The sequence below is a fragment of the Orycteropus afer genome, unplaced genomic scaffold, assembly GCF_000298275.1.
Source record: "Orycteropus afer afer isolate SDZICR_OR568_19922 unplaced genomic scaffold, OryAfe1.0 scaffold00507, whole genome shotgun sequence".
In the NCBI taxonomy this organism is placed as follows: Eukaryota; Metazoa; Chordata; class Mammalia; order Tubulidentata; family Orycteropodidae; genus Orycteropus; species Orycteropus afer.
In genome coordinates this window covers 1,010,890-1,025,492 of record NW_006922094.1, presented here as the reverse complement: position 1 = coordinate 1,025,492, position 14,603 = coordinate 1,010,890, and the positions used below count along the sequence as shown (strand labels likewise).

Below are 14,603 nucleotides of genomic sequence, written 5' to 3'. Positions count from 1 at the left end.
GACTACTGTCGCCTTCCAGACCCAGGCTGGAGCCGAAGACCAAGCCGGAACGGCGTTCTCGAGGATGGAAGGCGGAAAAGGGTGGTGGAAGAGGAAATACGTCATAGTTATCGCCCGGCCCGGGAGGCGGTGAAGAGGACAACCCTTACAGCAGCTGCCACGCTTTCCGGCTACCACGTGACTTTTCCCCAGCCAGACAGATTGACGCATGCGCATTCGCTCTCTCTGAGGTGGCCCAACGGAATGAGAAAAAGCTCAGTCCACCGAGTGCGCAGGTTCCTTCTCCGGAGGAGGAGGCGGGTCTAAGCTTTGTCAGGCCTCGGCTGCCTGCTTCCAGGGCTCAGGTTAAGCGCATGTGTGCCCGCGATCTCTCCGGTCCAGAGACCGAGCACTGGTGGCATTTACGCTTGTCCTGTTGCACGCGGCTGTGAACTCACATACTTGTGCGGGAATGCACATAGTAGACCTCGTCTCGGGTCTTGGGGCGAAATCCCTAGGGATGTGCTCTCTGAGCTTCTGCCACCTTTCCCTGCCCCAGTCCTGGGCCCCTGAGGCAGGATCCTGAGAGCTACAGTTTAAAGTCCTGGACCCTGGCCCGGTCCTCCATCGTAATTCCAAGACTAGAGGTCCACAGGGCTGGGGTGAGGGCCTCCTGAACCTCGTGGAATCGCTCCAGTCCACATTAAGCCCCAGGCGTCGGGGCGAAGGCCAGCAGCTCCATGTGTGCAATCTTGTCATGTGTACACAGATGGCATGCAGCAAGCATGAGTGCACAGGCAGGCGTGTGGTATGTGAAGGCATGTGCTTTGGGCCCATCCACATTTGTGCACAGTATACAGACCTGTGCCACGTCTACAGATGTATGCACCCCACAGGCAGGTAACACCTAAGTGCATGAATGTACTCCAGGTGAACAGAGTATATCCAGATGTACACTGTATAGCCATCTCCTGTGCAAACCTACCTCCTCTGGGTTGTAGCAAAACCACCATGCACACAGCAGAGGCTCAACTATGGTTTTTCCTCTCCAGCCCAGAGCTGGAAAGGGGCCTGCCGGGGCACCCCCCAGGTCACAATTAAGACCGTTTGCATTTCATTTACATCCAGCACTACACCATAGGGGTGGAGGAGGGTCCCCTGGGTCCTAACACAAGTTGCCCCTCACAGGCTGTCAGGGCCCAGGGGACAGGGGGTGGAGCTGGCTGCACAGCCTTGCACTGGGGCAGGAAGCGAGAGTGGGGAAGGGGGGAGGCCACAGCCGGCAGAGGCAAGGCGGGTGCAGGGCGTGTTGGGAGGGGAGGAGGTGCCAGCCCTTGAGCCCTGTGGCCCTGCTGGCCCCCTGGGTGTAGGCCCAGTTCCAGCCCCAGGGATGGACCTCGTGGATCCCGACATCTTTAATAGGGACCCTCGAGACCACTACGACCTGCTGCAGCGGCTGGGGGGCGGCACGTATGGGGAAGTTTTCAAGGTGAGGGGCCCCTTCCCCCACCTCTCAGTCTGTCTCCCTCACTCTCAAAGTGGGGTGAGGCCCGAGAAGGGAAGGGAATGCAAGAGGGCCTGGCCTTGGCTCCGGGATGCTGAGGAGGGACTCAGGCGTGTGGGACCTGTCTGACTACCAACTTCCCTTTACAAGGCTCGAGACAAGGTGACTGGGGGCCTGATGGCATTGAAGATGGTGAAGATGGAACCTGGTGAGGCCGGGATCCAAGAGCTCCCTCCCCACACCCTCACCCCTACCTTCTGGGTCACTTTCCCCACAGTTCTCCCCCCACCCTCCCTGCAGCAGCTGCTTCTCTCTCCCACCCTTCCTTGCAGATGATGATGTCGCCACTCTTCAGAAGGAAATCCTCATCTTGAAAACTTGCCGGCATGCCAACATCGTGGCCTATCATGGGACTTATCTCTGGTGAGGACCCTCAGACCTGCCCTGGGACCCAGCCAGCCCCCACCCCAGAACCTGGCTCCCAACTTGATCTCTAATCCTGAATGCCCCCCCCCCAACTTCATCTCTGACCATGAAGTCCTATTTCTAACACCCCCCCCCCCCAATGTGATCTCTAATCCTGAGATCTCATTTCAGAACTGGGCATCCCTACCTTGATCCTCAAAATCAGGACCAAGATGCCTCCTACCCTGGTCCCTGATTCTGGGCTCCCACTTCTGACCTGGGCACCCTAAACCTGACTTCTCATCTCGAGCCCTAATTTCTGACTGGAGCACCTTCTCATCTGATCCCCAATCAAAAACTCCAATTTCTTACTGGAGGTCCTCAAATGAATCCTTTTATAGTATCTAAACCCCAAACCTGAGTCCCCTAAAACTAACCTCTCATCATCCTGCCCTTCGGGTCCCCCAGTTTAATTTTCCACTTCTTTATACAAACCCCCAAACTCTCTGACCTTTAAATGAATATTATAGCTACCCCAGTAATGACTGCTGTCCCCAGACCAAGCATCCTGGGCCCCTCTGTCCCTTCCCAACCTCCCCAACCTGTGAGATTTTTCCCCCGTCCCCTAGGTTAGCAGAGGACAGCAGAGAGGCTCCTGGATTTAGAGCTCAAAGACTTGGGTTCGAGTCCAGTTGACCCTGAAAGCAAGTTTCCTCTCTGAGCCTCAACTCTGCCGTCTGTGAGATGAGGATGGAAAGATCTCACTCTGGTGGGCAAGGCGAGATAAAGAGATGACAGCTGTTATATTAGAATGCTTTAGAACAAGACAGGCAGTGAACCAGGGACTCCTTCTTATAGATGATCACTCGTTGCTCTTGTTACTAAGATGCTTACTCTTGAACTGTTGTAGGGTGCAGAAGCTGTGGATCTGCATGGAATTCTGTGGGGCTGGCTCTCTCCAGGACATCTACCAAGGTGAGAGGAAGGCCAAGGGGATCCTCCAGTCCACCCCACTCCTTCTGTCTCTCCCTGTCTCCCTTATCTGCGTTTCTCTGGGACAGTCTTTCTGGGCCTGTTCTTCCCCCACTAAAGCTCTCCTCTGGCCCTGGCCTGGACAGTGCTGGGTACACTGCAGTGACTCAGTGAGTCCTGGGCCCTGCCCCCAGGACCTGACAGCCCGGCCTGAGCCTTTCTCCCTTAGTGATCCCTCTCCCTCTGCTCCCCAACATTGTGTCCATGTCTGCATTTTCTTGTAAAAATCTATTCGTGTATTTGAGTAGGTCTGTATTTCTGGTTCATAGTAGGCAGCCACGTTTTCATTTGAGAGTGAATGGATTTCTGAGTTTCTTACTCTCTCCCTCAGCCTGCCTCTCACCCTTTCTGAGAATCTGAGAACTGGGTCTTCGACCATCTCCCTGACCTTCCAGCCAGAAGCTCAAATGTCAGAAAAGGAGGAACTTCCTTAGAAGTTCTCCGTGGGGGAAACTGAGGCCAACAGAGAGGAAGTGACTCACAGAGGCAGTCTGTCAGACTTGATCTGTCGGTCTTCCCTCTCTGTTTCTTGTCTCTCTCCCTTGTTCCTTCTCCACCCCTCTGCGTCTCTCTTTAAACATGTCTGTCTTCCCACATGGTGGCCTTTCACCATCTCTTCCCTTCTCTCGGTCTCATTTTGCTTCTGTCCCCGTACCTCAGCCTTTCTGCCTCCGTCTCCACCTTCGCTCCCTTTGCAAGATCACCTCACTTCCCTGTTCAGAGCCTTCTGTGGCTCCCATTTCCCTCCAAAGTGAACCCCAAGTTCTTATCGTGGCCCAGGAATCTGACTCGCCCCCAAGCTGCCTGACCTCACTTCCTACACTTTCCTCTTCCCCTACTCAGCTCACCCACTTTCTGCTTTTCAAACTCCCCAGACACACTCCCACCTCCCAGCCTCCATGCTTGCTGTGCCCCCCGGAGCATGACTGCTTCCATCCCTGCCCCACTGCCATCTTCTCAGCAAAGCCTTCTCTGGGCACCCTGGGAAGAACCTCTTGTCCTCTCCACATATCTTCTGTTCTTCTTTCTTTTTTTTAAATTGTGATTTCAGTGAAAGTTTACAGAGCAAATTTGTTTTCCACACAGCAGTTTTTATATATGCATATAAACATACACACACACACACACACATACACATATATAAACATATCTATGTATTCATAAACATATGTATGCATAACCATATATATACGTACATACTTAGATAGAGATATAGATATGGTTTCATGACATTGATGGCAATTCCCCATAACAAAACAGCTCTCTTCCTACTTCCCCCTGTGGTTAACTTTTCCCTGTGAACTTTTTTCCTATGCATTCCTGCTGTCTGAGCTGTCTCTCTGTACAAATACTGCCCTTCTGATCTCCCATTATTGGTTTTCTAAGGAGTGTGCCTACCTGGTGTAAATGTTCACCTTGTATGTTTGTCTATTGTTTGGCTGGAAGCCATAGGGGTGAGTTCAATTCCAGGCCTGAAGGGTGACTAGGGGCCATAGTCTCAGGGGTTCTATCAGAGCAGTAAGCCTTCTCTCTCTCTCTCTATACATATATATGTAATTTTGCTGTTCTCCTTCTTTGTATTGTTTTCCTTCTTACCATTTATTAATATCTCACAGACTCTTCTGTTTAGGTATGTGCTTGCTCTCTGTCTCCGGCACTGTAATGGTCTCTCCAGGAGGGCAGGGAGCTCAGTGTTGTTCACAGCTTTATCCCCAGTGCAGTCCCCCTTCCTGTGCGCAGATACTCAATAGAAATCTGTTGAATGACTCTTGGTCTGTGTGTCCCTTTGGCCTCTGTTTCCCTGCATTGCTGCCTCTTTGTCGATGACCACCCTTCTGTCTTCCCCTCCCACTTGTCTCTTCCTATTCCCCCCTCCCCTGGGGTGTGTTCCCAGGCAGTGTGGGTAGGGGCCAGGGACACCCAGACCAAAGTTTCCTGGCTCCCCGCCCAACGCTGGGCTGTGTGACCTTGCAGTAACAGGCCCGCTGTCCGAGCTCCAGATTAGCTATGTCTGCCGGGAAGTGCTCCAGGTGAGGAGAGGCCTGGGTGGCTCCAGGTGGGGGCAGGCTCTGCTCACCTCCCACATACACTCATTCACAGCCGCCTTGTCCACCCCACTTCCCAGGGACTGGCCTATCTACACTCACAGAAGAAGATACACCGGGACATCAAGGTGGTGGAGTGGGGGTATAGTGGTGGTGTGGGGATGGGGCTTCCAGGGCAGGGGGCTGGCACTTGGGGAGCTTAGAGAATAGGGGGGTGTTGAGTTATAGGGTGGTGGGCCCAGTGCTGGGCTACAAGTGGCTCTCTGACAGCCCCTGACCCTCCCTCACCCCCAGGGAGCCAACATTCTCATCAATGACGCTGGGGAGGTCAGACTGGGTGAGTGTGGCTGGTGGGGGCTGGTAGGGGGACTGGGTGAGTGTGGCTGGTGGGGGCTGGTAGGGGGACTGGGTGAGTGTGGCTGGTTGGATAGGAGACGCCGGGTTACTCTGTCTCTCCCTCTGCCTCCAGCTGACTTTGGTATCTCGGCCCAGATTGGGGCAACACTGGCTCGACGCCTCTCCTTCATTGGGACACCCTACTGGTGAGTGGTGCTTGGCGACAGCTAGGGGTGGAGTGGGGCCAGTGGCTTTTCCTGCGCTGGTGGTCTGAGGACCTTCCTCCTGCTCCTTTTTCCGCCCCAGTCTTTCTCTGGAGAACATGCCACTGTGCTCTTTGGTTCTCTCTTGACTTTTCCTCTTCTCCTACGTCACTCCCTGCCTGTATCTCTGGGTTTGTGTTAGTTTTCGTCTTGCTATCTCTGTCTCTGCAGCTCTGTTTCTTTTTTTTTTCCCTCCAGGTCAGACTGTGGCTGTCTCTCTACCTCTGTCTCTCTCTGTGTGTTCCTCTGTCTCTCTGTCTTTGCCTCTCTGTCTCTCTCTGTTTCTTCTCTCCCATCTGGTTCATTCTATGCCTCATCTCCCCTTCCCCCACCCTTGCTCATCCTCGCTCCCCCTCTCCTTGTCTCTCTCCTCTCCCAACTCCTCACACCCAGGAGTCTCTTCCTCTCTCTCCCCTCCTCGTGCCACCCCCGCCTCTCTTGATGGTCTGTGTCCCCAGGATGGCTCCGGAAGTGGCAGCTGTGGCCCTGAAAGGGGGCTACAACGAGCTGTGTGACATCTGGTCCCTGGGCATCACTGCCATTGAACTGGCCGAGCTCCAGCCCCCACTGTTTGATGTGCACCCTCTCCGGTAGGTGTAATGGCCTTCACCTGGAGCTTAGAGACCCACCCAGTCCTCCCTCTGAGTGTCCTCCATCCTGCTTCCCCACATCAACATCCTCCTACAGGGGACTCTTTTTTCTTGAGCCCAATCTGAGACCCTGAAGGGTTTCCCCAATCCAGAAAGCCTTATCTTCAGCCCTGCACAATAGGAGCCCCCTACAGCTGGGATCCCCATCTTGAGCCTCCTTCTGCAGATGCCATAGATTCCTGGTGTGATTAACAGCTCCCCTTAGAGGTGGCATCCTTGTACATTTGCAAAACGAACCTCTTTCCCATCTTGTCCCTGATCTCAGTGCTCTCTGGAAGGGTCTGGGGACCCCTCGTGCCATGAATCTGACCCCATGAGGGTTCCAAACCTCATGTTCCCTTCCTGCTCTTCTAGAGTTCTCTTCCTCATGACTAAGAGTGGTTACCAGCCACCCCGGCTGAAGGAAAAGGGCAAATGGTGAGAGCAGGTGATGTGAGGGAGGGAGTGAGGGCGGAGCCAGCATTGGTTGTCTGATGGCAGGGTGTCTAGTACCCTCACTCCAGAACCTGGCTTCTTTCTCCCAGGTCGGCTGCCTTCCACAACTTTGTCAAAGTCACCCTCACTAAGAACCCCAAGAAACGACCCGGCGCCACCAAGATGCTCAGTGTAAACCTCCCCCTCTCCGAGAAACCCTCCTCTGAACCCTTGTAACCCCTCAAATTCCCCAGGGCCTTCCACAGCTCCCTAGAACTTTGGTAGTTTAGTTCCTCTGAGCCCTCATGCCCTTTTCAAAATCTCTGTTATGTGCTGTGGAGCTGGTTCCAATTCATAGCCACCCTATAGGATGGAGTAGAACTGCCCCATGAGGTTTCTTAACCTGTGGTGGTGCAGTGCCTAAGGCATTTGCTAACGACAAATTTGGAGACTCAAACCCACCAGCCATGCCATGGAAGGAAGATGGGGCAATCTACTTCCATAAAGATGTACCACCTTGGAAACCCAATAGGGGTCACTATGAGTTGGAATCGACTTGATGGCAGTGGGTTGTTTTTTTTTTTTTTAAGTAATTTTTATGGGCGCTGATCACCATGTCTTTTCTTCTGTGGAGCAGCAGGTGGGTTTGAACCATGACCTTTGGGTTAAAAGCCAAGCCACTTAACCATTGTGCCACCTGGGCTCCTTTAAAGAGTTCTCCAGAATTTCCCAGGATCTGCCAAGTTCCTCCACATTGGATCCCAGACCTCTCCAAGACCCCAAAACCCATTCCTGAGTGCCCACTTGAGTTCCAGGGGAACCTCAGTCTCTCTAAGACACCTCTGGAATTCTCCAAGTCTCCCCTCAGAAATCCTAACATCTTCTCAAATAAAAAATCCACTGCCATCGAGTTGATTCCAACTCATAGTGACCCCCATTGGGTTTCCAAGGTGGTAAATCTTTACGGAAGTAGATCACTTCATCTTCCTCCTATGGAGTGACTGGTGGGTTTGAACCATCAGCCTTCTGGTTAGCAGTCAAATGCCTTATGCGCTGTGCCACCAGAGCTCAGTCTAGTCCCTTAAAACCACTCACAGTCCCCAGGTCTGTGAATTTTACAGATTTCCCTCAGTTGGTGTCTTCTCCCAGATTTCCTTAGCCAAATTCTTGAGATCCTGTCCTTGTCCTCAGTTTGCTGACCCTCTCCTGCCCCTCCCCCAGCACCAACTGGTGTCCCAACCTGGGCTAAACAGAGGCCTGATCCTGGACCTTCTTGACAAACTAAGGAACCCAGTGAAGGGGTCCCCAGTTGGTGAGATTGAAGACGAGGAGCCTGAGGTGAGGGGGCCCGGCTGACACAAGCATTGGAACCTCCAGCTTTGCTCAGGCCATTCCTCCGCCTGGAAAGCTTTTCTGCTGCCTCTTGGAGGAGGAGAAAAGGGAAGGGGGAGGGGAGCTGGGTCCAGGGCTGCGTACACAGAGGGTTGAGGATGAGAGGAGGGCTCAAGTCTGGGCCCACAGGGCAGTGGGGAGCTCTTTGGGGCCCTGAGCCCTGATACGGATGTCTGTTGGCCCAGCTACCCCCAGCCATCCCTCGGCGGATCAGATCCACTCATCGGTCCAGCTCTCTGGGGATCCCAGATGTAGACTGCAGTCGTGAGTAGAGAAGCCTTAAGCTTGAAGACACCTGACCCTATAATATATCCAAGAGTCCCTATTACACTCCATGAGATTGCCAGAGACCCCATCACTGCCTGACCTCGTAAGGGACCCCAGAGACCCTCATCACCACGTGACCCACATTATGACCACAGAGACCCCTCACCTCCCTGATCTGCAAACAGACCCTCCATCACCCTCTGACCCCAAAAAAGACCTGAGAAATCTTTATCACAACTCCTGATGATCAAACAGACCCCAGAGACTCCCCCATCACTGCCCTTGATGTCCAAAGAGAGCTCAGAAACCTCTATAACTACTGTTGTTGTTGTCGTAGCTGTTATGTGCCATCGAGTCAGACCTGACTCATAGCAACCCCTCCTTGGGTTTCCGAGGCACTATCACTATGGAAGTAGATTGCCCCGTCTTCCTTCCGAGGAGTGGCTGGTGGGTTTGAACTGCCAGATTTCTGGTTAGCAGTCAAGTGCCTTAGGCACTACGCCACCAGAACTCTATAAACCCCGAGTTCAGATCCCAAAACCCTGAGACCCCTGTGAACCAAGACTCCACAAAGGTTTTGTTTTGTTTTGGTCTTTTACACTGATTAGTTCCATCTCTACATTTGAAAACTTTATCCCTGCAACCCTGACTCCTTTCTGTTCCCAAACCTGTCTTTGTGCGCGCACACACACACACACAAACACACACACACGTTTTACCTCTCTCCCCCTACTCCCAGGGCGGCACATGGAGTTTAGGCGGCTCAGAGGAATGGAGACGAGGCCACCAACCCACACTGTGAGACACCTGCCCCTGCTCTCCCCAGACACCCTCTCCTTCCCCTCAGCCACTGCTGAGCCTTCGCCTGTCCTGCAGGCTCTCTGCCAGTCATCTGGAGACAGCAGGAGCAGCAGTCCCAGGTCAGGGACCCCTGTGGTGGCAGGGGAGGGGCTGGGTGTCCGTGGGAGCTGCCTGAGGCTCATACTTGTCACTCTTCAGGAGGCAGCTGTCAGAGTCCGACGATGACTACGACGACGTGGACATGTAAGAGAGGGCCTGGCCCTAAGCTCCACCTTCCTACAGACCCCCATCTTGACCCCCACTTTCCTTCCATCCCTGACCTCACCTCAGCCCCTACCTTCCTCCTGATCTCGGACCCCCAGATGGACCCACAAGACAGTCACTACCTTGCTTCACCCCCGACCCATGACACCCAAGCCCCCCTTTTGTCCAGCACTTGCCTTCCTTCATCCCTAACCCCTGATCTCCAACCTCATCCCACCTTCAACCCCTACCTACCTTCACCCCCAACCTCAGCCCAATTCCCTTTCACTTTCTTGTATGACCTTTGACCTGACCCCAACTTTAGCTTCCAGGTACCCTTGACCCCAGTTCCTTCCAGAATGTCCTGAGATCTTTCTCCACCCTCCGACTCAATTTTTAACCCTCAGCCACGGACTAGTCCCTAACTCCTTCCAGATGTTGTGCCAACCTGCAGGCCCACACCTAGACCTCAACTTCAGCCCCAACCCTCAACTCCAGGTCCTGATCTTTCTTCGTACTCTCATCCAACCCTAGCCTGAATCTTGGCCTCTGGAAATTTCTCCAGTGCCAGACCCTCAGCCCCAGAACCGAACCTGAACCCCGATAGTCAGCCCCTGCCTCCATCTTGCATCGGCCCCCAGGCCAGCTGTCAGCTCAAGGCCCGCTCACTCACTCCACTCATCTTGCATGGAATGGGCTCATGTCAGGCAGTATATTACAGTATATACAGTAGGGACCTGATCCATAGGAGCCAGTGCTACTAGCACCTGTGTTACTAGGTGGCTGTGTAGCTTCAAAGTGCGCAATGCAGCATTCAGAAACCAAGAGGTGCTGTAACTATTATCAACATGATTTTTGGTCCTTAGTCCTCAGCTCCAATCCAAACTGAGTCACCCCCTTACCTTTCTGACCTCAGACCCCAATCCCAGCCCTGAGTCACTCCGCCTTCTCCTAGTGCTTGTTCCTCAGACTTGTTGCACTCCCCAAACCCCCACTACCCTCACCCCACCACCTTCACCTGCACCCCTATTATCCTATCTTTGTGTTCCAGCCCCGCCCCAGCAGAGGACACACCTCCTCCACTGCCCCCCAAGGTAAGGCCCTGAGCCAGGAGACTAGGGTCCTTAGATCCTGGGATACTGGGTTCTCTAGGGCTGAGATTCTGAGACCCCATGTCTCTTGAGGGCTTAGTTGGCTAGGATGATGGGCATGTTGGGATCTGGAAGTAGCATCCTGAATTTAGGGGTGAGCTTCAAAATATTAAGCTTGATGTACCCTATTAAGTATTTGGCCCTAGAGCCCTTTGTGCTGTATCCAGCATTAACCATTTAATTGCTGGGGTGTGTTGAGGTCTGGGGAGGAGGTCAGAGGGGAGGGCTGGAGTGGTAGTAGGACACTGGGTAGGGGTTAGCTGTGTCTGAATATCAGTTCTGCCAAGGGTGTGGGGGCTTGAGGTTGCAGGGTGACTACTCTTTGAGATCCTCTGACGTGCTTTCCCTTGCCGCTTTCCTATCCTCAAAGCCCAAGTTCCGTTCTCCATCGGACGAGGGTCCTGGGGGGACTGGGGATGAGGGGCAGCTGAGCCCGGGGGTGCTGGTCCGATGTTCCAGTGGGCCTCCTCCACGAAGCCCCCATCTTGGGCTTCCCCCAGCCATCTGCAGCTCCCACCTCACTGCCCATTCAGGTAATGCTGCCATTCAGGTAACTGGGACAGGCCAGGGGGAGGGATGAGGAAGGGGGAAGGGCCACCAAGAGCTGATTTCCCCCCAACCCCTCTCAGAACCCTCTCTCTGGAACCCAGCCTCCCAAGAACCTGACCAGCCCCCACGGCTGCCCCCCAAGAAGGAAAAGATGAAGAAGAAGGTGAGGTATCACACCCCTGGGTGGGGCTGGGGGAGGGTCTGAAGTTTAATAGTAACAGCTCACATTTATTGAGCATCTTCCTCAATGCCAAACATTGACCTTTGCTATGGGAATTTTCTAAGGAGGTTAAAACTTCCTCCTGAGTAGGTAAAGTCTGAAAAGCTTTCTTGGAGCTATATATAGAGACATGAATAGTTATTCAGAGTAGAAACAAAGAGAATCAGGAGAGAAAGGATTGAAAAGACAAAGAAAGCAGGCTTACAAAAGTTGCTAGCAATTCAGCGTTCAGTGGCAGCGGCCAGAATGGATCCAAGGTGACCGCTAACCCCCTCCCACTTTGCAGGAATACTTACACCTGAGTTTGAGAAATTGGGGATGGGGGCTATGTGACTGGCTTCAGACTTGGTGGCACTGCCCTGATTGGGAGGGGCTCTGCGGCAGTGCCCTACGACCACCACCTGTGCTCTGATAAGACGCTGCAAACTTTATGGCTTGAAACTATTCTAAGGGTGGGTTAATACCAGATGGGGGAGCAGGAGAACATGTGACAAGGAAGGAATGGGAAATGGCTTGTAGTTCTTACAAGCATGGCTAAACAAGATGGGATCTGAGAGCCATTTTGGGAGGTTGCAGTTACTGACCATACATGGTGTAAAGTGTAAACCCTCACAGAAGTAGGTATTACCTCCCATTTTACAGATGAGGAAATCAAGGTGCAGAGAGGGTAAAGAACTCGCCCAAGATCATACACCTTTCTTTTTTTTTAATTTTTATTGTGATTTGGGTGAAACTTTACAGAGCAAATTCATTTTCCATACAGCAGTTCATACACATTTTCTTTCATGATATTGACTGCAATTCCCCACAGTGTAACAGCTCTCTTCCCACTTCCTCCCTGTCGTGACCTCTTCTCTGTGTCCTCCTTTCTTTGTTATGCATTCCTGCCCTGCCCCCCACCTCCCTGTGCAAACACTGTTCTGTTCTCTCATGACTGATTGTTCTAAGGAGTGTATCTACCTGATGTCAATATTCACCGTATATGCTGTCAATTGTTTGGCTGGAAGCCACAGGAGTGAGTTCAATTCCATACCTGAAGGGTAACTAGGAGCCATAGTCTTGAGGGTCTCACCAAGCTTTATCAGATCAGCAAACCTGATCTTTTTTTTTTCATGATTTTGAGTTTTGTTCCACATTGTTTTCCCACTCTATCCAGGATTTTCTGCACTGATCCCTTTCTGAGTCATTGACCGTGGTAGCTAGCCACCATCTAGTTCTTCTGGTCTCATGGTCTTGTAGGCTGAGGATAGCATGGTCTACTAGTCCCTTGGACTAACTGTTTCCATGTACCTTTGGTTTTCTTCAATCTTCTTTGCTCTGGATGAGGAGAGACCCATTGTTGCATCTAGATGGCCACTTGCAAGCTTTTAAGACCCCAGTTGTTACTCACCAAAGTAGGATGTAAAGCAGTATTTTTGTGTAGTATATTATACCAGTTGAGCTTAATGTCTCCTGTGACCGTGGTCCCAAGCCCATAGGTCCAACTACTTGCTCTGCTCAGATAGTTGAGTATAGCTAAGAAGTTATCATAACTTTGCCCCTTGTTAGCTCTGTTATATGTTTGGACATTCTTACAGCACATACAAATATGTATGTAGAAATACCATTTGCCAACCTTATATATGGTCATGGGTATATTCCCTTTTGCCTAGACATATCAAGGTCATATACTTCTGGGGAGAAAGAGCCAGGGTTTGAACCATTCTCACTCAGAGTCTGTAGTCTTAAGCACTGCCCCTTCCTGTCCCCTGCTCCCTTTTGCTGGATACCGTCCGCTGGGTCTGCTATTCTCCCTCATCGCCTGTCCAGGGATGTGCCCTCCTGGTAAAGTTATTCAATGGCTGCCCCCTCCGGATCCACAGCACAGCTGCCTGGACACACCCCTCCACCAAAGGTAAGCATTGGAGAGTGTCAGGGGAGGGATGGGGAGGAGCCTCAATGGAAGGAGAAAGGCAGAGATGGGGGAGGAGCTTAATGGGAGGGGCGTGGCAAAGCTGAGGCAGGGCAGAGTAAAGGTTGGGATTTGGAGGCTAAGTATGAGTATGACTAAAGATGAGTTTAAGGGTAAGAACTAGGAATATTAGACTTTGGGAGCTTGCAGTGTTGGAGTAGAGCAGAAGGTCAGAGTTTAGGGTACAAGATGGTGGACAGGGAGGTGAGTTGGAGGTTGATGTTAGGGAGGCAGGGGTCAGCATTCTGGGGTTAGGGGTTTGGGAGAATCCAAATGCAGCAGAAAAGGTCAGAGTCAGGGGGTCAAAGATGTGGGGACAAGGTCAGTTGGGGGTAAACGTCAAAACAGAATCAAAGTCCAGGGAGTCACAATGAACTGAAAAAAGTCATCTGGGGGAGTCAGACTTTGAGGATCAGTGTTGATCACTTTGAGATCAGCTTTGAGTTGGAGAGTTATTTTGGGGGACAGAGGGTCTGAGCTTGGGGTCAGACTGAGGAGACAGGGTCAGGATTGGCAGGTCAGAGATGAAACCACCAGAAGGTGGGAGGTCAGAGGTGGACAAGGAGACCAAGTTAAGGGACTGGAGCAGGGCCGGAGTTCAGATTCAGGGAAACAGAAGCTGGGGGTATTTGGGGATGAGAGTTATAGAACAGAGGGTCAGAGCTGGGACCCAGTGTTTGGAGTCAGACAGGAGGGCACCTGGGAGGCCCCCCAGGATGAGGCAGGTCTCAGTGTACTTGCATTTGTTTCCCAGACCAGCACCTGCTCCTGGGAGCAGAGGAAGGCATTTTTATCCTGAACCGGAATGATCAGGAGGCCACGCTGGAGATGGTGAGGGGCAGTGTCTAGTGCGGGGCAAGGGTGGGGGTTGGAGTTGGGGTGCCTGGGGTGTTACAGGAGCTATCTCCCCCATTATCTTCAGCTCTTCCCTGGCCGGACCACCTGGGTGTACTCCATCAACAATGTCCTCATGTCTCTTTCAGGTCTGGCTTGGATTAGGTGGGAGGGGTGGGGGTCAGGAGACAAGGAGTTGGGAGGTAGATGGGCACAGCAGAAAAAACTTAGGCCCCCTCCTTCACACAGCCCTCAGGTCAACTTCTAGCCACTTTTTCACTGTGGGACTTAGGGCAAGCGACTTCTGCTCCCTGAGCCTCAGTTTCCCCACCTGTAAAATGGGGCTCTTCAGTTTTGAGGTAATTGCTGCCAAAATACCTATTTATAGTCTAAAGGCAGACCATGCCCTGAGGAACTCCCCTTTCAACTGATTGATTAATTACATTACAAATTTAGATTCCATTATAGAAGAAGGTGGGAGCTCTGGTAGCATAGTGGCTAAGACACTTGCCTGCTAACCAGACGGCTGGCGGTTCAAACCCACCAGCCACTCCTCGGAAGGAAGGT

The 14,603-nt window shown here is 52.4% G+C and overlaps 1 protein-coding gene across 1 annotated transcript in view; it reads left to right on the top strand.

Annotated features, from left to right (window-relative positions):
* The first annotated feature begins 1,369 nt into the window (after positions 1–1,369).
* Positions 1,370–14,603, top strand: part of MAP4K1 (mitogen-activated protein kinase kinase kinase kinase 1) — a 20,228-nt gene continuing 6,994 nt past the window's right edge. The window contains exons 1-22 of the mRNA XM_007955510.2: positions 1,370–1,468; positions 1,634–1,691; positions 1,816–1,906; positions 2,799–2,863; positions 4,895–4,950; positions 5,046–5,093; positions 5,260–5,302; positions 5,435–5,507; positions 6,023–6,154; positions 6,569–6,631; positions 6,739–6,820; positions 7,850–7,966; positions 8,206–8,284; positions 9,027–9,085; positions 9,164–9,207; positions 9,287–9,331; positions 10,383–10,425; positions 10,853–11,015; positions 11,112–11,194; positions 13,061–13,145; positions 13,957–14,033; positions 14,125–14,185. Coding sequence (XP_007953701.1) covers positions 1,370–1,468; positions 1,634–1,691; positions 1,816–1,906; positions 2,799–2,863; positions 4,895–4,950; positions 5,046–5,093; positions 5,260–5,302; positions 5,435–5,507; positions 6,023–6,154; positions 6,569–6,631; positions 6,739–6,820; positions 7,850–7,966; positions 8,206–8,284; positions 9,027–9,085; positions 9,164–9,207; positions 9,287–9,331; positions 10,383–10,425; positions 10,853–11,015; positions 11,112–11,194; positions 13,061–13,145; positions 13,957–14,033; positions 14,125–14,185 — 1,666 coding nt within the window. The remainder of the gene's footprint in view (positions 1,469–1,633; positions 1,692–1,815; positions 1,907–2,798; positions 2,864–4,894; positions 4,951–5,045; positions 5,094–5,259; positions 5,303–5,434; positions 5,508–6,022; positions 6,155–6,568; positions 6,632–6,738; positions 6,821–7,849; positions 7,967–8,205; positions 8,285–9,026; positions 9,086–9,163; positions 9,208–9,286; positions 9,332–10,382; positions 10,426–10,852; positions 11,016–11,111; positions 11,195–13,060; positions 13,146–13,956; positions 14,034–14,124; positions 14,186–14,603) is intronic.